Below are 22,500 nucleotides of genomic sequence, written 5' to 3' on the forward strand. Positions count from 1 at the left end.
CTCGCCTGTATCCTTCTCTCTCTCTCTCTACCTCTCTCTCTTTCTACCTCTCTCTCCCTCTCTACCTCTCTACCTCTCTCTGTCTCTCTCTCTCTGTCTCTCTCTCTACCTCTCTGTGTCTCTATCTCTCTCTCTCCCTCTTTCTCTCTCTCTTTCTACCTCTCTCTCTCCCTCTTTCTCTCTCTCTCTCTCTCTACCTCGCTCTCTCTCTCCCTCTTTCTCTCTCTCTCTCTCTCTTCTCTACCTCGCTCTCTGTCTCTCTCTACCTCTCTCTGTCTCTCTCTCTCTCTCTTTCTACCTCTCTCTCTGTCTCTCTCTCTGTCTCTCTCTCTGTCTCTCTCTCTTTCTACCTCTCTCTCTCTACCTCTCTCTCTGTCTCTCTCTACCTTTCTCTCTTTCTACCTCTCTCTGCCTCTACCTCTCTCTCTCTGCCTCTCTCTCTCTCTCTCTCCCTCTCCCTCTCTCTCCCTGTCTCCCCCCCCCAACCGTTGCCTCAGTTAGCGGACGGGAGAACGTGGGTGTCCTCTCCGGTGCTACGGAGGGGGAGGCTCCGGGTCCAGCTCCAGTGTAAGTCAGGGGAACCCCGTGAGTCTGCCTAGTCAGCGACCTCCAGTCAGTTAGAGACCCCTGCTTGGTCTAGACAGGCCTCACTTGTTTTCCATACAGTAGGTGGAAATAGTGTTCTGCTCTGTGTCGACGGTGCTTCGCCCCCCGCCCCCCCCCAGTCTGGTTGCTTGTGTGGTAGCGCTGCCTGCAAAACGCCGGCCGCACCTTAGCTGTTCCCTCCTGAGGCCTTCCGCTTGTTCCTGTCTGTTGTGTTTCTAACAGTGTTAATTTTGGCAGGCTTTTTTAGTCACTTAGTCTTTGGTGTTTAGATGAAGATGCACACCAGTTCTAGTCACACCAAGTCACCTCCATTTTGCTTAGTTCCAGTCCAGTTCCAGGTGATGAAAAGAAAACCTGAAAACATTCCAGTGCAGTTTCAGACCACAAAAACTCCCAAACATTTTAGTCGAGTTTTAGTCTCGTAGTAGTGACTACGGCTAGACTAAAATGTTTTGGGGGTTTTGTGGACTGAGAATGCGATGGAATGTTTTCAGTTTTCATCAACTGGAACTGGACTGGAACTAAGAAAAATGGAGGTGACTTGGTGTGACTAGAACTGGTGTGCATCTTCATCTAAACACCAAAGACTAAGTGACTAAAAAAGCCTGACAAAATTAACACTGGTTTATAATACTCCTTATTTTGTCAGGTTTTATATCCTTACGTTTGAAAATGTTTCTGTTGTTTTATTCTGACCGAGTACTAGTTTATTCGATTCAAGTTTTTTTATTGTTGTAAGTCGCTTTGGACAAAGGCGTCTGCTAAATTCCCTAAATGTCATGTAAATGCACCTACAGTGCTAAAAAAAAAAAAAAATCTCACACAAACACATGGCAACCCTCCTTGTGACCATGTGACCTGACCATGTGACCAAGGACAGTTCTGCACTTTTGTGCTCTGGATATCATCACCGTGTTATGACATACAGCGTACTACATCCTGAGATCATTTTCATGAAATGTCATTCGGTATTTCATTAAAAGGCTGCGCGTCATTCCAAGCTTGACTTGTGTATCATATCATAGTTTGTGTTATTAATCCTCTGTATCCTCCGCTTTGGGGGGTGAATGTTGTTGAATTATAAAAGACACGGCAGACTGGAGAACACCTTCCCTGTAGAGAGAGAGAGGCGGGGGCGGGGGGATGGGGCAAGGAAGAGGGGGGAGAAAGGAGAGGAGGTGAAGGTGTTAATAAGGAGGGAGACTATGCTTTTCAGTAGAGGCCATCTGTCTCTTCTCTCTTATAGCCCATCTTCCTTCCCCCCTTACTCTCTCCTTCTCTATCGCTCCACCTGAGTGGTCCCTCTCTCTCTCCGGGTGGTGTGTCAGCTCTCGCACTGTGAGTGAGTGTGAGTGTGAGTGAGTGAGTGAGTGAGCGCGTGCGTGTGTGACGTCAAACCTCAGTGCCTCCGCCTCCGTCACCGGCAGTGTGTTGCAGCTGCTGCCTCTCTTAAAGGGACGTCACCACTCTCGGCTCTTTCTTAAAGGGAGGGTGCCGCCACAGAGACAGAGCTGCATGACAGGCTTAAGAACACAGTGATGCAATGGCTTCATGCATGCACGTCCTGCATAGAGCGCTCCTCTCTCTCTCTATCGTGACAGACAGGCATTCTGCTTTGGCTGAAGATGCCCTTTTTAGCTGTTGGCAGTCATCCTGCAGCCTGGCTTTCCTACATCCATACCCCACCCTTACCCCCCCCTACCCCCCCTGTTCTCTCGCTGATGCATAGATTGTCTGTCTGTCTTGTCTTGCTTTTTACTCATCCATTAGCAAGGAGCTACAGGGGGCCAATAGCATAGGCAGTTGCATAGAATTGAAGGCAGTTGCATTCATTAGATGAGGCATATTGCATACCAAGTAGCATTCCAATCATATTTACTGCACTTGTCTTGAACACTGTAAAAGGTATCAGGAAAGGACTAACATATCTATTTCCTCACTATGGTTTCATTGTCACATGCTTTGTGGATAATCTCTATTTCAAGCTGTCACTGTCTATCCCTGCATTTTCCTCCGTGTGGCATTTCTAATTTTCTTTTCCTGGCCATGTCTTGTCTTGTCTTGTCTCTGTTTCTTCCTCTCTCTCTCTCTCTCTCTCACTCTCTCCTGCCTGCCCTGCCTCTGCTTCTCTGCGCACGTCCAACGGTCCCCCTCTTTCCTCTCTGGCGCCCTCTGCTGTGGTCGTCACGTACGCGCAGCCTCAGGATGACAGGACCTGGGTGTATTCTCCTCTACACTACGGCAGTGAGTCTAAGACCGTGCCAGATGGAGATGGGGATGGGGAGAGCGAGACAGTAAGTGAGAATAACACGTACAGAGAGTATGTAGGGGGGGGGGGCACGACCGGACCTCCATACCCAGTGATTGCCAACAGTATGACCATTTGGTGCCGTGCCCCTTTCCATACACCCCCCCCCCCCCCCCAAACTCCCCCTACGACACGCTGTTCGGCATTGTTCCACTGCCTCGACCTTTGGTCCGCCTGCTCACACATGACTTCCTGCTTCACTGTGGGCAGATTCCCACTCCCACACAGATTAGAGTCGGCCTGTTTCTCCACCGGCCAGCCTGTTAGCGATTAGTCGATGGGAGTTGGTGAGCTGGAGGATGGCACGTATCGTACGTCCCTCGACGATCACATTTGATATCTATGGCTCCTCTCTACAACGTCAGAACGTCTGAATTTTTCGTTTGTTGATGTCGTTAAAATCCTGAGCGTATCATTTTCGTAATCTTCTTTAAACCCATTCTGATCCCTTGGCGTAGCTGCGTTAGATTACTGGGGCCTGGGTAACTGGCTTTGTACGCTCAGGGTATCAGATCACATGATGCGAATGTTTGTTTAATTTGAATGTTCCTTATTACCGAGGCGATCATCGTGGCTTCTGAATGGTTAGCAGTTAGCATAATTCATTACTGGCTTGTCTCAGAAAAGGGGTGTGGGGAGGGGGGGGGCGGCGGATAGGAGGACTGATGAGAAATCATGAGGCATGACAAATGGGATGATTAAAGCCATTCCTCTCTAATCTTGTATGGAACATTCCAGATTGGAGGAGTCTGGTGTTGCCCTCAGAGCTATCTTTGGCCAGGGCCTTTTGACATGGAGTTGGTTGAGCAGTATTTTGCCGGGATGTTCTTATCAGGACCTGTCTCTCTCTTCCTTTTCTCCGATTTGTATCAACTGAATTCCAGTTTGGATCTCTACTACTCTTGCTCTCGTTTAGGAAGTCTTGATAAAATGTGTTCAGTTAGTATACAGTGCTGTGGGAGAATGAATATTGAATAGATTTAGCTTGACACATGAAATAAGAAAAGAGGATTCATAACATGCTCTCTTACACTGTGCTTTCTCTCTCTCTCTCTATCTCTTTCTGTCTCTCTTTCTCTCCCTCTCTCTCTCTCTCTCTCTCCCCCTCTCTACCAACAGTAAACACACTAGTGGACAGTGGACGATGATTCTGTGGAGAAGAGGACCCGTCATGCTGATCTGATCGCCGGGCCTCAGAGCGGCAGAAGGATTTCAGTTCAAATCCAAATCTGTATTTTATTCATGAATACAAAAAACAAACAAAAAAAGACTGACTACTGGAGGAGGAAGTCCCCTACGTCCCATGATCACCGTGGTGATATGACATCCATTCTCTTCTTTCATCCAAACCAAAACAATGAACTAGGCTGAACAACAGGGACCCAAATGACTCTACCCAAATATGACTGTCGTCCAGTTGGCCCCATCAGAGCAGGGCCCTCTCTGCCACCCCTCACATTCCCATTGGTCGAGAGATTCATATCCTGTTTAATGTTAATTTATATTGTGTGCTTTATGTTTTTTGTTTCATTTTGTACTTTTTATTTTTATTTGGGCACTTCTTTTTTCAGCCGTTTGTAATACTGTGAACATATTTGTTTGTTATTTTTTTGCTATGTGCTTAAAAAGTAGCTTTAGCTGCGGTCTTTCTATTGCTTTTCACGATGATCGTCACTACCAAGGTGATGTTGAACGGTAGGTACTATTTGAGGGAACACTTTTTTTCCCCATAATGCTGAAACATCTGTAGGCTATACCATGTGTCAGACATTAATTTATCTTTTAATACGTATGTAGCATACTACTGTATATCTGATTTTACTGGGTTGGTTTTACGTTGAGTATTTATTATGTCATTTCTGTCACAGTATTACTACATTTCCCATACAGAACACACCCCTCATGTACGTTATTGCCTCAAAGTAGGTGGTTAAAGTACATACACGCAACACTCACAAGGTTGAGACATCAATCATTACAATATCCTACAACATAACAATGTATTCCAGGATCACCCTGCTTTTGGAGGAATGCAAATATTCTCTCAGAATAATTATTCATTGAGTATATCATGAAAATGATCAACATTTCGATTGTGGAACATAGGCACTCATGGTCAGATTCAGTAATCATTACAACCTCTTGACAGTTTGTTCCGGGTGTCGGTCTCGAACGTCCGTCTGACAACGATATACGGGAGGTAAATTAACTGACGCTTAGAGCTGGAGAAGAGGGCACAAGTAGTTGTAGTTGTTAACTAAGTAATTGTAGTTAACACAACAATGTAGTTCCAGAGGCCAAATAACCCACAATACCACATCAACATCTGGTCACATTAGACTTCTGATCACAGAGGGATTCAAGCTGCCTTTAGACAGCACTCTGTTTACCGGTGCAAGTGTGAAAGTGCAGTTATCACAATCATCATATAGGATTAGGTGTTACAGTTGTCAGTCTTTCTGTGAATGACATCGTAGGACTCAAGTAGGATATAAGTTAAGTTTTCCAAATGTTTTTATTACTCTTTTTTTGTTTCACGCTTCGCTGCTTTTTTAAAAAAAAGTTTGTTGGTGTGTTTCTATGTTTGTGTGTTGAGGGATGTGGATGTCAATGTCAGACATTGTAAAAATAATGATCATTCTATCATAATGTGCAGTGGCCAGTTGTAATCAGTTGCTGTTGTTAAAGACATCAAGAGACCATAGCAGCAATATGTGTACAGCATTGTTTTAAAGTTAATTTTAATTGCCTTATATTTTACATTTATAATTTAGATTTTTTTTTCCCCCTGGTAGTGCTGTTGTATTTATTTTCTTTCTATAGTTATGTCTCCTGAAAATGTGTACATAGAATTATAAATACATATATAAAGATATATAAATATATTTTCCATTTGAATTGGAGAATATTATTTTTATTTGATTTGATTTTTTGCTGCTGGCAAGAAATTATTACGATGGACATTATTTACTGTACCAGACACCTATGAACCAAAACATTATGACCACTGACACATTAATTATCATTGTTACAATGGCACCTGTCAAGGGGTGGGATATATTAGGCAGCAAGTGAACAGTCAGTTCTTGAAGTGGATGTGTTGGATGCAGGAGAGACATAGGCAGGAGTAAAGACCTGGGCGACTTCGGGCGACTTCGACAAGGGCCAAATTGTTATGGCCAGACGACTGGGCCTGAGCATCTCTGAAAGTGCAAGGCTTGTGGGGATGGTTTGAGGACCATGATGAAGAGTTCTCGGTGTAGCCCTGACCTCCAAATTCTCCAGATCTCAATCCAGTTGAGCATCTGTGGGATGTGCCTGGAACCCGACAAGTCCGCTCCACTGGCGGCTCCACCTCGCAACTGACAGGATCTGGAGGACCAACAGCATATTAGGTCATATTAGGTCATATTAGGTTATCATATTTTGGTTCATCAGTGTATTATTAAATGCGTCAATAAATGCGTCAATGAAATGCAGGTATGTTTATGATGTATAAATCTCAGCTGTCTCTATGTGTGATATCCGTGACTGAAGAGTTGTCAGTTTTACTGTACATGCAAATCAGTAGGGATCCTTCCAACAGTTTCTCTGTGTTTGTGTCTGTGTTTTCAAATCGCCGTGTCGCCCTCACTTAGGGAGAGTCCTTTACAGAAACAAAGCATGATTTATTATGAATATACATATCAGAAATATGTATTTATGTATATCTGTGTATATTCATCTATTTATATATGAGTATAAATAGATGGCTGTGTGTGTGGGTGGGTGTGTGTGCGTGTGTTTGGACTCTTACGATCAGAATGAATACAAAATAAAGCAGTTCTATGTCTATGAACTATTCTATTTGTCCATATGCTTCCAAAGTTCTGTCTGTGAATATATAGCTGATGTTTGAAGAATACTGTTAGTGTTTACAGCCTTTTGAGAAAATGTACAACACATCTATGTTGTCATAATGCATATAGGCAGGAAATCTGAGCAATATGTGTATTTATTTTGTTATTGAAACAGGAGATATGATTGATTCTTTATGGCATGCATATTTTGACACTGTAGGCTAGTCTTTATACATTTGTATCGGTTTGGGTAACTGTTTTCTGACACAAATGGGAGTTCCTCTGTTCAATTTTGAGTCAAATTTTGTACACATGGTCCCACTTGGTAATATTCGTAAACATAATAATTATTTTCATTGCTATGTTGATGACATCCAGCTGTATTTGCCTATACTGTACAATCCAGTGATTCAAACAGTTTAGTTACTCTTTAAAGATGTAGTCTTACTAAAACATATCTAGGTTGTCTTGACTACTATATTGTCATGGTTGTTGGGAGAAATGTAGGGATATTTTTAAAATGTTGATCTGAATTTTGATGAACAGGTCCAAAGGCTTATTCAGCCATGCTTTTATCAGGTAAGAAATCTTTCTAAAATAAGGTAATTTTTGTCGTTTGATGATCTGGAGAAAGTTATCCATATAAGAAGAGAGGAGATCACATCATACCAATTTGTGCCTCCTTAAACAGATTTTAGGATAGATTTTAATATTGGTTACTTACAGTATAGCAAGGTTTTAGCGCTAGTAGACCGTTTGACACCATGAATATAAACGTAGCCACGATCTTCATGCAAGGATTCACTGACCGTTCCTGTCTAGACTGAAAACTACAGGTGAAACACTGTCTTCTTTACATTTATCTTCAAAACCTATTTCTATAAACTTACATTTACATAATTACATTTACATGTTGCTAAAGTATCTGGATGCATAGCCTACGTATTATGGTGTGTATTGTTTGAAATATTAGGATTTGATTAGTCTGTTTTTAATTAGTTTTGTATTGTTTTTCAATGACTTTCCTGAATCTCTATTACTCACTTTACATTATTTGTGATTTAAATTGTTGCTTTCTTTCTGTTTGGAATATATGCTGATGTATTTATATAATTTTTTCCTCTTGTTATAGTAGCACTTTTTAACCTTTTAAAAAGGCGTTTTGGCCGATCGGCGCCTAAATGACGTCAGGTTTCCTTGGAGAACAACATCGATTGAATAATACATTTTGAAAGTCCTGATATTTTTAGCAATGGGTGTTGTCTTTGATCGGCCTACTGTTACAAATTAATGTAGGCCTAATGTATCATATGTTTATGGACGCCGTTTAGAGTTGTTTTTTGTAACTCAAGGGAGAGTTGCTCACTAATCATTGGCATGATGACGCACAGTGGAGATTACACGGCGCCCAAACGGGAAGATCCTTGCAAGGTTTTGTGTTTTTTTCTAGACTTTAGTAAAATGCCAATGTTTTTGCATAGCCTACAACCTATAAACCCTACTTGGATATCTGTTTGGTTACAGGGTCTTGGAGACAGTGGATGTTCAGGGTCCATAACCAGTAGATGTTCAACTCCTGCATCCAGAGTTCTCAGTGATGAAGGCAGTCATTACAGTGGTAAGGCTGACATAGTCTTGATTTATGACTGTTTTAACTGCATACATTCTTTGCTGAATTAAAATTGAAGTTATAATTCACTTATTCACTCTTTTAATATTCTAGATACCCACAGTGTGATATGTAAACATCTTCTTACCGAGATAGAAATGACCAAATTATTATTTGACATGGATGGAGTGGCCCTCGAGGACTTCCTCCAATCCAAAGTAAAGGTAGGATATACAGTAGCTAGTAGCACTGATATACACTGTACATTTAAATGATTCTCAATTATTATTAGTAACAATAATTGTGATTAGGGATTTATGGAAGAACCATTTCACCTATGTTGTTGTTGTTGTTGTTGTTGTTGTTGTTGTTGTTGTTGTCACTTTATGTCCTCAGCCTCTTTTGGAGAAAATATATGCAGATGCACTTAAAGTGGTGGGCGGCTATAGCGGAGTGGGGGATAGCTGTCAAAGGAAGGACGAGCTTGAAAAGTACATCCTCCTACATTGCCCCTCTCTCCAAGAGTTAGTCTTGAAGTTAGGCTTTAGCCAAGACATGGTAGGTGCACTGGATGAATTCTCCCTCTTGACTAGGGTTGTCATCATTCATCATCATCATATGACGACTAATATAATGGCCAATGTACAGTATGTATAATATTAGTAGTGGACCAGCTATTCTCTATTCTGTGCTCACTGTCTGGCTGTGTTTGACTGCAGGATGAGCTGCAGTGCTACCTGATGTCCTCCGACCGAACCTGCCTAGTCTCCGAGAACGATGCCCTGAAGATGGAGCTCAGAGATGCCCAATGCAGACACCAGACCGTGGTCAAAGGTCTCCACCTGTCCCTCCACTCTGCCGAGCTAGAGAGCAACGTCTCCAGGCTCTCGCTGCAGCAGAATCTGAGGCTGTCCGAGGACAAGTTGCATTCGCGGGAACAGAAACTCAAGGACTACGAGGGGCAGCTCCTGTCCCTGCAGCAACATCTGATGGGCTTCAACGACACGACCCAGAGCCTACAGAAGACCCTCCGCGCCTCCGACGTGAGGATGACTTCCATGCACCAGGACATGGAGGAGTCTGAGACGAGAGCCCAGGGTCTGCAGCGCGACCTCCAGGTCTCCCAGGAGAGGAACCAGACCCTGGAACAGAACCTGGCCTCCTCCGAGGAGAACGTCCAGGCCCTCAGGCAGAACCTCGGCGATCTCGAGAATGAGGTCCAATTCCATCAGCTTAACCACAGGGCATCCGAGGAGACGGTCCTGTCCCTCCAACAGAACCACTGGGCCGCAGAGGCGAAGGCCGAGTCCCTGCAGCAGAGTCTGAACTCCTCAGAGGAGAAGGTCCTATCCCTCCAACAGAACCACTGGGCCGCAGAGGGGAAGGCCGAGTCCCTGCAGAAGAGTCTGAAGACCTCAGAGGAGAAGGTCCTATCCCTCCAACAGGACCACTGGGCCGCAGAGGCGAAGGCCGAGTCCCTGCAGCAGAGTCTGAACGCCTCAGAGGAGAAGGTCCTATCCCACCAACAGGACCACTGGGCCGCAGAGGCGAAGGCCGAGTCCCTGCAGCAGAGTCTGAAGACCTCAGAGGGGACGGTCCTATCCCTCCAACAGAACCACTGGGCCGCAGAGGCGAAGGCCGAGTCCCTGCGGTGCAGCCTCAGCACCTCCGAGGACAAGGTCCAGTCCCTGCAGCAACGTCTGAGGACCACAGATGAGAAGGCTAAAGGTCTACAGGAGGTTCTCAGATCTTCAGAGGAGAAGGCAGAGTCCCTGTGGTGCAGCCTCAGCTCCTCCGAGGACAAGGTCCAGTCCATGCAGCAACGTCTGAGGGCAACAGATGAGAAGGCTAAAGGTCTACAGGAGGTTCTCAGATCTTCAGAGGAGAAGACCCAGTCCTTACAGGAGGCCCTGTGGACCAGCGAGAGCCAGATCAGGGCATCCAAGGCCCAGCAGCAGTCCCTGGAGCAATGCAAAAGGGGGCAGGAGGAGAGGTTGCAGAGTTTGATGCGGTCTCTCAGGGCTTCGGAGGAGAAGCACCAGAGCGCCGTGCAGGACATGCAGACAGGTCTGCACAGCGAGAGGGAGAAGGTGGAGGTTTTGCAGGACACTCTGGACAGGACGGAGTCCGTCCACGTAAAGGAGGTTGGACAGCTGGAACATAAACTGCACAGAGCTGTGAAGAAAGGAGCCGCAGCAGAGCAAGATCGTCTGTGCCAGGGTGAGTGTTAACCTGCTCTCATCAATGTAAAATTATTGTCACGTTCATACTCGTATTCATATGAATCAAATGTATATTTATATTGATGGTCATAACAGGCCATGTGATGTTTTCTTGTTTCGTTGTGTCATTTGGGGGTTTTATGTTGCCTTTGTCAGTTGTTGCCCTAAACAGTAAAGTACTGGAGGAGCAGTCGAACGCAAGCAAGGAGCTAGAGAAGTCTGTCAGATATGAAAAAGATCTGCAAAACACCATCAAGGACCTCAGGTAAACAAATGCAACCACACACACACACACACACACACACACACACACAATTGTGACATAGTCATAGAAGCACACAAAGGCAATACTTGACAGTATCTTAAAGTGGACAATAATAACATTGCATGACTGGATTACATTCAGACTGAAACACATTGTGTGTGAACCGTCACTAATGTCCCTGATACCCACATTCACAGGCAGAAGTTGAGAACACAAACTGCGGACAAGGAGTTCGCACTGGACAGCCTCAGGAAGCGACAGGCAGATTTGGCAGAGGTACAGCGCCTCCTAAAGGCTGATCTGCTGAGATGCGGCCAGGCTTGTGATCAGGAGAAGGGACAGCGGCACTTCTCTCTCAGCAAGAGCGGTCTGACGGAGGAGTTCCTGAACCTGAGGACCAGCCTGCACTCCACGCCGCAGACCACCGACGGTGCGAGAGAGCAGCAGAGGAGGCAGGATTGGCTGGAGATTTTGGACAAGAGCAAGGAATGGGAGAAGAAGGCAGAGAAACTGGTGAGACTCACTCAACCCAAAATCATCAAGACCTAAATGCAGGGCCGGTCCTAGGCATAGGCAAACTAGGCGGTCGCCTAGGGCGCCAAATGCCTGGGGTGCGCCAAATGCCCCCCCCCCCCCCCCAAAAAAAAATGCGTTTTTTTCTTTTACATTTAAAACATTTTGTCTCTATGAATTTCATGTCTCTATGATAATATGTCTCAGCCTACTGTCTATTTTTGACTTGAAACCATTGTTGTCCATATTTTTACTGTTGAATGGGTGGTGATGAGGCAGTACTGGTGGCTTAATGTGGTGGTGGTGGCGCCCCTAAAATTTGGGGGGAGGGGGGGGGGGCATCAAATCATACTCTCGCCTAGGACACCTTCACCTAAATGCCTAGGACCGGCCCTGCCTAAATGTATCCTACTTCTATTATTATTCTTTTCGAATTATACATAACTGATGACCACCAGTACAGGATTTCACTCACTGTTTTCACTCACTCAATGTTATGGATATGAAATGATTTACTTGAAGCTGTTTCCACTCATCATACATTGCAACAACTCATTTATGAGAAGAAACACAATTTGGCTTTCACAAATGGAGCTGAAAACATTGGTATCGTCGTTGTTTTACTAGCCTACTGTACTCGAATGATTAGATCTCTACGGTTAGCTGACTGTGTGTTCTTCCTGTATCTGCAGGTGGACAGTTTAGATTATATGCAGAGTCATCACCTGCTGGTGACGGAGGCAGGAGGCGAGGGGCACCAATGTAGAGCAGCGGCATCGTCACCAGCAGCTGTACGGAGAAGTGGGACATCGCCGTCCTCCTCCGTCACCACGCGGCCCCAGAGGACCCACTCCTTCAGGCCCTCCTCTCCGCATCCCCATGGGTAACCACCCGCATGCCTGCACCATTATCGTCATTTAGCCCAGATGTCTCCTTTTCTTTTTCCAACGTATCTTGATGGTTTGTGCCCAGGAAGAGTGGATCATGGCAATTTAAGTCTGTAAATGTTGTTGTGTGGGCTTTTAAAGGCCTTCACTATCGTTTTTTTATATGTTGATATTGGTAACTGTAACTTTTTGTCATGTTTCTCCACAGTCAGTATTTAGGCCACGAGAAGACGTCCAATTCTTACGGCGGACCGAAAGATTCTGAATGCATGCGGCATTTACTAACAGTCCAAAAAAGGCTAAAGAAGCTCCAGACAGGTCAACAGTTATATTTTGATATACTATACTAGGGTTGGGGTCAGCGCCATTTCAATTCAGTCAATTCAAGAAGTGCATTGAGCGTCTAGGGCTAGGCATATAAGAAATAATGGGCAATGTCTGATTATTGATTTGCCATGTAATGGCATTTAAGTCAAGTTCAGTTCCTCAACCCTGGCATATAATGATGATGGGATTGACCTCTGTCCATTGACCTCTTTGTTGACAGTCTCCCCCTCCTGTCAATATCACATACCACATTATCAGTCGAAAACAAACATAGGTCATTTTAGAGACAGACAGATCCACTGAAATATAAGAGACAATTGAATTACAGAAAGGCATATTTGGTGAGTGACATGCTCCATTAACATGACATGCTCATTAACATGACATGCTCCATTAACAGTGTAACGTGGGTAGAGTCTGATCTAACTGGGAAGACCAGGGTGGTATTCCATCAAAGTCGCTAAAGGAAAATTCAGACTTATTTTTGATTAGTATCGCAAGATTTATCAAAATAAGCATAGACCTTCCTTTAGCGAAGTTGATGGAATACCCCCTCTTATTGTTTGTTTTGTTTTCCTTCTTTGGGGTCTTTTGTTGTGAAATGAAAATGTACCTGGCTTTTGTGGTATGCCAGTATGCTATTTAGTAATAGTGTTGGATTTACAATCAAAGTCTTTACTGAAGTGAATGTGTAACTAACAATTTATGTTTGTCTATTTCCCTTGTAGTTAGTTTCCAGAGGGATGTCAGGGGTGTGGTGCGGCTGCCATAGGACCAGCAACAGCAAGAATCACTGCAGAAGACAATATATCCATTGTTATGATCATTTGAATTACTTCACATAAAATCAATAATTGGCTCTAATGATGTTTCTGTTACTTTTTCAACAATGTTCACAGTTCATCCAACAACAACATTCATTTATGCACTAGGGGAAATTGCTCAATCCATCCACATTTTTATGGGGCAGTATCACCGTTTTCCTGACATTAAAAACGACACCCTATTAGTGTTTTAAAGAGAAGGGTATTATTGGTCAGTTTATCTGTCGTTTAAAAAGAGCAGCCCTCTAATTGGTCGAGGCTACTGCCACTCAGCTCACATGCGTGTTCCCTCGGGAGGCTGTTTTCCTGCCACCACACTGTGACAGGGAGCTGCCCTCTGGTTGTCCAGATAAAATACTTTCATAAAGTAGAAAATCAACAAAATGGGAAACCGAGATGACGAATACGATTATCTATTCAAAGGTAAGATAATTATTCTTACATGTGCTAAGTCTTGAAGAGGCATCGTGTTGCTTTATTCTTTCAACTGTTGAAGTTCAGACTTGGGGAGAGGAAGGGTGCGTTCGTAAATCCGCTCTGAGAGCGCCGGAGCGCACCCTGGGTCCGACGTCATAAAGGGACCGAGTCATTTGATTGGACGAGAGGCGTTCCTCGGGTGCGGATCGGATTTCCAGAACGTATTTGCGAACGCAGCCCTTAAACATTCCCCCGCTATGTTAGCCTGGCCAGCTAACAAGCTAACGGTCTGTTAAACAAAACCCTGCTTTCTCTTTACAATCTCGACAGGTTGTTAGCCTGTATTAAGGCAATATTGTGATTTAGAATAATTAAATTAAGGCTAGTTTGCGTACGTGTGTTTATGTTAATTGTTAACTCTACTTGATAATGCTAGCTAGCTAACAGTGCCATTGGTTCTCGCTAGCATATATCAGCTTGGGAGTGCTAGCTAGCTAAGCTAATGTTAGGTTGACTCCCAGCTAAACCTCAGTCAGTCAGATAGCCTAGCCTCTTTCTCTGGTGTGTATCCCTTAAACATTTTTACCGTAATACCCTATATGTTGGTTGAAGTGCAACATCTCAGCTTTCAGGGACAGTTGGAATTTTTTTCGAAAGCACAAACCGTTTAGAGATTACGGTAATTACAATGTCGGGCCACTGATTTGCCCCTATAAAAAAACAAACAACAATGATGGTATTTCTTTGTCTTGACAACTGAAGGAATTAGATCCACATTTCTAGAAACATTGGCTACTTCTTTTGACTATGCAAACTTGTGGCTGTCAACTTGACATGTTCATATCTTGACATGTTCATATCTTGTACTAGCTGTTTGTTTACTGTCTGATGCCCACTGAAGAGGGATACAAACTGTAAGGAGAAGATAGATGTGTAATTCTATGTGAAACCCTTTATTTATCTCTGTGTGACCTAGACAAATGTCACTAACAATCTTCACTTTCATTCTGACTCATACAGATGATGACCCTGTCTAAGGCATCTCTGCCATCATTAAATGTTCCTTTTAAAGTTGTGCTATCAGTGGTTAGGTCCTTCAACATGGTGGTTTACTAACTGATAAGGTTGTTAGAAATCAACCACAACAACCTGAATGATGAGGTTGTCTAAATGAGTCACACTGTACAAATGTAGTGTGTGTGTGTAGTCACTGCTGTCCACTCATCTTTTCCACTGATTGTGAAATAGCAGCTGACTCAAGGTAGTTCTAATGCTGTCCGACGTCTGTGTGTTTTGTTTCCAGTCGTGCTGATCGGAGACTCGGGTGTCGGGAAGAGTAACCTGCTGTCCCGTTTCACACGGAATGAGTTCAACCTGGAGAGCAAGAGCACCATCGGAGTGGAGTTCGCCACCCGCAGCATCCAAGTGGACGGCAAGACGATAAAGGCCCAGATCTGGGACACAGCCGGACAGGAGCGCTACAGAGCCATCACCTCAGCGTGAGTGGGGGGGAGGGGGGGGTCACCAGAGGGGGAGGGGAACTACGGAGGAGAGGAACAGACGTGTGCATGTCTATGAACTACTGGAATACTCTAGCTATAGCTACATACCCACGCAAAATAATATCAGTGTGATAAGAATTAGATACTAGGCCTACAGTGAACAACAGGTGAGTCATGCTCATTACTCACCATTAGGACATAAGGCCACAGTATGGAGTCACCATCAAGGTTCGACAATAACGCTGTTTTACTTGCGTTATTGTCGAACCCTGACCATGAAACAGTACTTAAACATGGATGACAGTTCGCCCCTTTGTCCTTCTGACCTTGTGTTCTCCATGCTCTGTGTACCACAGGTACTACCGGGGGGCGGTGGGGGCTCTCCTAGTGTACGACATCGCCAAGCATCTGACCTACGAAAATGTGGAGCGCTGGCTGAAGGAGCTGCGGGATCACGCTGATAATAACATCGTCATCATGCTGGTGGGCAACAAGAGTGACCTGCGCCACCTCAGGGCCGTGCCCACAGACGAGGCTCGCGCCTTCGCAGGTGAACACACGCGCAGCACCGCAGGAGACAGCAGTGCACTCTGGGTACAGACATGTTCACATATTAGACACACCTGCCTGTCACAGCGCCTAACCCCCCTGTTGCTTTTTCTCTCCTTCAGAGAAGAATACTCTATCGTTTATTGAAACGTCGGCCCTGGACTCCACAAATGTAGAAGAGGCATTCAAGAACATTCTATCAGGTAGGAGAAGCCTTAGTACAACACACGTCACATTTGTTTCAGGTCTACTTGAATGGAGTAATGAAATAGGAGTGGAAAGGAAGCTATTCGGTTGTTAAGTCTGACGTCAAACGTGACGTTTAGCAATTTCCGGGTCCAAACCAGAAATTCCCCGCACCAGAGTACCAGTGTACTAAAGCGGTAGAATGACAGTTCAATCGTTTTTTAGACTCAGATCTGTTCATACAACAAGGGACACAGCACTTTCCCGTTTTCCCCATATTGTCAGGGTCTTTGAGCCTAGGAAAAAAAAAAAAAGAATTATTATTACTGAGGCATTTCGAAGAGAGCGCCTCAGCCAACTTTGGACCCGGAAACACGTCACGACTTAACAACCGAATAGATATTTATACATGTGTAATGGTCAGTGACGATGGTGTTTTTTTCTTCCAGAAATCTACCGAATCGTATCACAGAAGCAGATAGCTGACAGATCTGCACATGATGAATCTCCTGGCAACAATGTAGTGGACATCAGTGTCCCCCCCACCACTGATGGGCAGAGAGGCAACAAATTGCAGTGTTGCCAAAACCTGTGACTCTCAACACTCCCTCCACCCCCCCACCCCCTCCTTCTTGATCTCCACCCCAACCTCTCACTCTTCATCTCTGCTTTACTCCTCGAGTGTTGTGCTGCTGTCTATATACCTCTGTGTGTTTAGAAGAAGTCACCTAGAAGCCCAGACTTTCTAGATAACATTCCTTTTCCTATACGTTTGTTTGTTGACTTGTATACTATCTTCCCCTCAACCTCGGAACATAGATCTTCTACCAAGTGATAAGGATTCTCTTTTTTCTTTGACTATTTGGTATTTGGGCTCTGATCGTGTGACCCAGCCCTGTGGAAGGAATGGTGAGGGATCAGAAATGATGAATTCTAAATCCGACCCTAGCTACAACCCCCCCCCCGGCCACTCTTGATCTGAAAGGATGGAATAGAAAAGCATCATGGCCATTACTCCATCTTGCTCCATTGATAATCTATTGTGCTTATACTCATCCAATACTCACAGATCTAAAGGAGTGGCCAAGGGTGTATGGGCTAGGGGCCGAATAGGAATTCAGCATTAAGTCCCAAGTTTCTGGTTGCCTCTTTGCTATCTTTTTTTACCCTTTGCTGAGTGTGGAACGAAATAAGCAAGAACAGGGACTCCGAGTAGTGTCTGACTTGGGCTGATTATAGACAACGTGTTTTTAAAGTGTTAAGCCAGGTCCACAGAGATACCAAAGGAGAACTGCAATCATTTTCAACGCGTCGGCCATCTCATGTTATCGGTGAAGCAATTCTCTCAGACAGGCACATTTGTCAAGATTGAACCTTTTCCAGTTGTCATGTGCTATGATGTACTGTTGATAGCTGCAGTTTATTGACCGAGTTCCCCCCCCCCCTTGTAGTTTGTTCATATTTTGTGCTCATCCCGCAGTCTGACTGCAATGGGAAAACAGAAGTGAATACTGTGAATGCAGTGAGTGTGTCCTGCCAGTCATTTCAATGGATTTTGTAAAAGCCAACAGCTAATTTAGACTGACCCCAACATCACAATGCTCTAGCTGGTTACTTGAGGAAAGATGAAGGCTATTAACACTCCATATCTAGGGTGGAGGATGCTACTCTCTTTTCACTTTGCAGCCATGTAAGCATCTTTAATTTGAGTTGTCAGTGGAATTTAAGAAAAAGTATTGCTTCTTTTCTGTGTGGATGGCTAAAAATGCCTTATGTCTCCCCTTTTTTGGTAGAAATTCCTTTTTGGAGTGTGGTACATGTACGTCATTTCTTGTCACATGTCCCACTTTGAAATCAATAACACATCTGTAAATTAGTCTTTTCATCAAGAATCGTTGAAATGGGAATAAACCAGATCCATATGACCGGCTGGCAGACAGATCTTCTTCGGGCATCAACAGCTCTTCTCTCAGAATTGTTTTTAAGTAAAAAGCTGTTATTCATTGTAACGCATGCAGAAATAAGGTTTGAATGCTACAAGGTCATCTTGTGATCATTGTGATTTTGGGATGATGTACAATGTCCCCAAACTGAACTGTGTGTAATGTGTATACCCTGTTATATCATCAGAAATGTACAGTTCACTATTATCTGAACTACAATTTCAGAGCAGTTTGCAACTTTATTGTTTGTTTTGACATTACACTGGGCTTTCGTTCATTCATTTGCATTACTGTGAGATGCAAAAAATGACATGTATTTTAGCATATTAAAACGAAATGCAAGACTTATGCCATATATAGTACACTGACACATGTCAACAAGACAATACTTAGAAATGTTGTACAAGCACAGCCACAGGAATCGTGTCGGTTCCTCATCTTCAGATTGGCTATTGTGACATTACAGTTCGGGAGAATGTTAATCTTCCCTTTACCATTTTTCTTTTTTCTCTATTTGACTGATTAGCTTTAAACTACAGGAATCTCTGCCCGTTACTTACTTTTTCTTCTTTTACTCGAGAAACTATTCAGGAAATAGTTGATGCTCTTCACACCAATGTTTTGATTAGCCTGCCATACTTAAATGAAGGATTTCTCTAATGCACAATTGAATAGCTATATTTTATCATTATATTCCCACATTGAACGATTTTCCATGTTTTTTTTACGTGCAATCCACTATGTAAATATGTAAGTCACTTAATTTGTGCATGACTGAATTAACATGTGGATAAATAGGTTGCCAAAACAAAGTGTTTCCTTGCTTGTGATCATTTACATTTTACAAATAAAGACCCCTTTCTTCCATGACAGTGGAACAAAAAATATATAATACTGTCAGACTATCTGAATATGTTTTATTTAGTCATCTATTAGTCCATTTCATACAGTAATAGTATTAATAACTGATAGCATTATGCCCATCATCATGAATGTGAGTAGACCTTTGAGGGGTTTTTAAACAGTTATTATTATGTGCACTGCAACAATATACATTTTAGTTATGTGGGGGAATTAGCAGTCAGTATGCTTATTGTCAACAATAAACTGACATTTCAGCTTTCTTGTCGACTGAAGAGAAATGGTGAGTTTAGAATTATAAGGTTCTATCTCCGTTTAGGGTAGTTCAGAGATATTGAGCGTCAAAGTTTTTACATTCCAGGCATTATGTTTTGTGAGATGGAACCTTTGTATTTTATTAATTATTAACTCAAAAAATGTCAACATTTTTAAAATAACACCACACAAGCATTAATAAACACCTAATGGATCAGATTATGTAAAAAACTCAATTTTGACCAAAAATGGAGATAGAACCTTATAAATCTAACGTCACGAAATGCCTGATATTTTTGGAACAGTGACCCACATCTCACATCTGTCTGCATTCAGTATCCGAATTCTCGCAACATCAGAATATCTGCAGCTTCTTGCTGAGATGAGCTGCGTTCATAAATTTGCCATGGAATCCGACGCGACACTCACGGAACGCCTCTCGTCCAATCAAATCACCCGGTCCCTTTATGACGTCGAACCCAGTGTGCGCTCCGACGCTCTCAGAGCGAGTTGACGAACGCAGCCCTGGGTAAAAAGCCTAGCGGAAGCACAAAACAACCGTAGGTGGTGTGAAGAAAGCAGCAGGCTAGGAGAGGCTGTTACTGCTGAAATATGCCACCTAGCACAACCAGGCTAGCTGGAAAACAGATACAATAAACACTATTATCAACTGTTATTGATATATTCCCTATTTTATTACAATTCACCCCCCACACGGAACCTGGTTAAAACATGACAACAGAAGAAGGAACGCTGTGAGTATTTGTTTATTTATTATTCTCCCGTATCCCTCCGCTTCTATCGGACTAGCTTAGCATACATAGCTCGATGCTGCTGTCTGGCAGCGGTCTGGCTAACCTAGCTAGCTACGGATAAACTAGCTAGCCCAGCTGTGAATACTGAATAATATGTTTGATTTAGTCATCTATTAGTCCATGTCATACAGTAGTACAGTATCAAGTGATGGGCATAATGCTATTGGACTAGCTTAGCAACATAGCTAAGCTATCATCACATTTATGATGATAGCATTATGCCCATCAGATACACTGATACTATGCTACTGTATGAAATGGATTAATAGATGACTAAATAAAACATATTCGCTGCCAAGTCTCACGCAATCGCCGTGAGACTCACGCATTTCAACCAGTTCTCACTCCAAACTTTTGGTGAAACTTGGCAGCCCTGTTCAAACAGTCTGACAGTATTATCTTTTTTTTGTTCCACTATCATGGACGAAAGGGGTCTTTATTTGTCAAATGTAAATGATCACAAGCAAGGAAACATTTTGTTTTGGCAACCTATTTATCCACATGTTGATGTTGGCATAATAATATACTAGCTAAGATACAACAACCCAGATGTGGGTTGACGAATTCAACGACGCTGTAGTTAGTAGAAGCAGGGGTCATTTTAATGTGAAAAGAAACCAAAAGGAGAGAGCTGACACAGAGGGTCGAGGTTGGTGTTTTCTGGATAAATAAGCTAGACAGACTGTTATATGAGATGAGATGAACACAGTTGGTTATGAGATGAACACAGCTGGTTATGAGATGGACACATCTGGTTATGAGATGGACACAGCTGGTTATGAGATGGACACATCTGGTTATGAGATGAACACAGCTGGTTATGAGATGGACACAGCTGGTTATGAGATGGACACATCTGGTTATGAGATGGACACAGCTGGTTATGAGATGAACACATCTGGTTATGAGATGAACACAGCTGGTTATGAGATGAACACATCTGGTTATGAGATGAACACACCTGGTTATGAGATGATGAACACATCTGGTTATGAGATGAACACAGCTGGTTATGAGATGAACACATCTGGTTATGAGATGAACACAGCTGGTTTATGAGATGATGAACACATCTGGTTATGAGATGATGAACACAACTGGTTATGAGATGATGAACACATCTGGTTATGAGATGAACACAGCTGGTTATGAGATGAACACAGCTGGTTATGAGAGGAACACAGCTGGTTATGAGATGATGAACACATCTGGTTATGAGATGAACACATCTGGTTATGAGATGAACACAGTTGGTTATGAGATGAACACAGTTGGTTATGAGATGAACACAGTTGGTTATGAGATGAACACAGCTGGTTATGAGATGAACACAGCTGGTTATGAGAGGAACACATCTGGTTATGATGAGATGAACACAGTTGGTTAGCAGATGAACACATCTGGTTATGAGATGAACACATCTGGTTATGAGATGAACACAGCTGGTTATGAGATGAACACATCTGGTTATGAGATGGACACATCTGGTTATGAGATGAACACATCTGGTTATGAGATGGACACATCTGGCTGAAGGAGCTGACCAGCTGTGTCAGTTAAGCATGAAGCAGCTCGACAGTTTGGAGGTTTTATCTTTTCAGATTCAGATTCAGATAACGTTTATTGCCATTATGCTTGACACATATAGAAATTTGCTTTGGCATTACAGAAGGTGCATTTATGCTTTTTTCACATATATATGAACAAAACAAGTACAATACAAGTGCAAAAACAGGACAATACAGGACAGACAGTGCATGGATAGTGCTGTAAATACATAAAGTGCAGTGCAGAGTTATTCAAGGTCTAGTGCATGTTCTTTGTGATTTGCTTCTAGTATCACAGTATTAGTTCATCATCACCAAGAGAGATATCTGCCTAATAACCAGATAATTGATGAACATATTATGCTGATACCTGCTAAAATAACAAATCCTGGTTACAATTGTTATTTGTTACAGTCTCCTGACTACAGTAGTAGTGTATCTTTTGTGAGTAGAGAGACCTAAGCCTATGCTGGCGGGTGCGTTCGTAAATCCGCTCTGAGATCGTTGGAGCACACACTGGGTTCAACCAAGTCATTTGATTGGACAAGAGGCACTCTATGAGTGCTGATCAGATGTCCAGGGCGTATTTACGAACGCAGCCTAGTACCGTATGTCTCGACAACAGTCTAGTTGGTAGTATCATGCTATCTAACACCAATCTCTAGTGTATATGAGCGGTAGACAACAATGGGAATACAATATTTTTGGTCATAGCTTTTTCCTGAGATTTGCCAAGGATTATGTGTCATCAAAACAGGATATTCGTGGCGTCTCTCGTTTCATGAAGTAAGTGTATTTATTGGGGGGAAGAAGAAAGAGTTCTGCGTCTGAGTTGTGTCTTGATAAGGGGATATCTCTCCAGGCAGCTGTTGTCCTGTTCATCATGGCGTTTTTTGAGCTGTTCTCGGAAATAGGATGGGTGGTTTTATCGACTGGGCTAAACTGCACACAGTTTGTTTCACACTCAAGTCAGTCTTTCTTTCCCCAACCAATTCTCACACTCACATTACATTTACATTTACATT

At 43.3% G+C, this 22,500-nt stretch overlaps 2 protein-coding genes across 2 annotated transcripts in view; both read left to right on the forward strand.

Annotated features, from left to right (window-relative positions):
- The first annotated feature begins 13,717 nt into the window (after positions 1-13,717).
- Positions 13,718-18,794, forward strand: LOC308161611 (ras-related protein Rab-11B). The gene is made up of 5 exons (XM_080535651.1): positions 13,718-13,823; positions 15,121-15,316; positions 15,676-15,869; positions 15,991-16,071; positions 16,504-18,794. The coding sequence occupies exons 1-5, from the start codon at positions 13,784-13,786 to the stop codon at positions 16,647-16,649; spliced, it is 657 nt and encodes a 218-aa protein (XP_080391777.1). The 5' UTR covers positions 13,718-13,783; the 3' UTR covers positions 16,650-18,794.
- A 948-nt stretch (positions 18,795-19,742) lies between these two features.
- Positions 19,743-22,500, forward strand: part of marchf2 (membrane-associated ring finger (C3HC4) 2) — a gene marked incomplete at its 3' end in the record, with an annotated part of 6,557 nt that continues 3,799 nt past the window's right edge. Inside the window, exon 1 of the mRNA XM_080535504.1 lies at positions 19,743-19,868. The remainder of the gene's footprint in view (positions 19,869-22,500) is intronic.

This window comes from Nansenia antarctica (assembly GCF_963989245.1).
Source record: "Nansenia antarctica genome assembly, chromosome: 7".
Lineage (NCBI taxonomy): Eukaryota > Metazoa > Chordata > Actinopteri > Argentiniformes > Microstomatidae > Nansenia > Nansenia antarctica.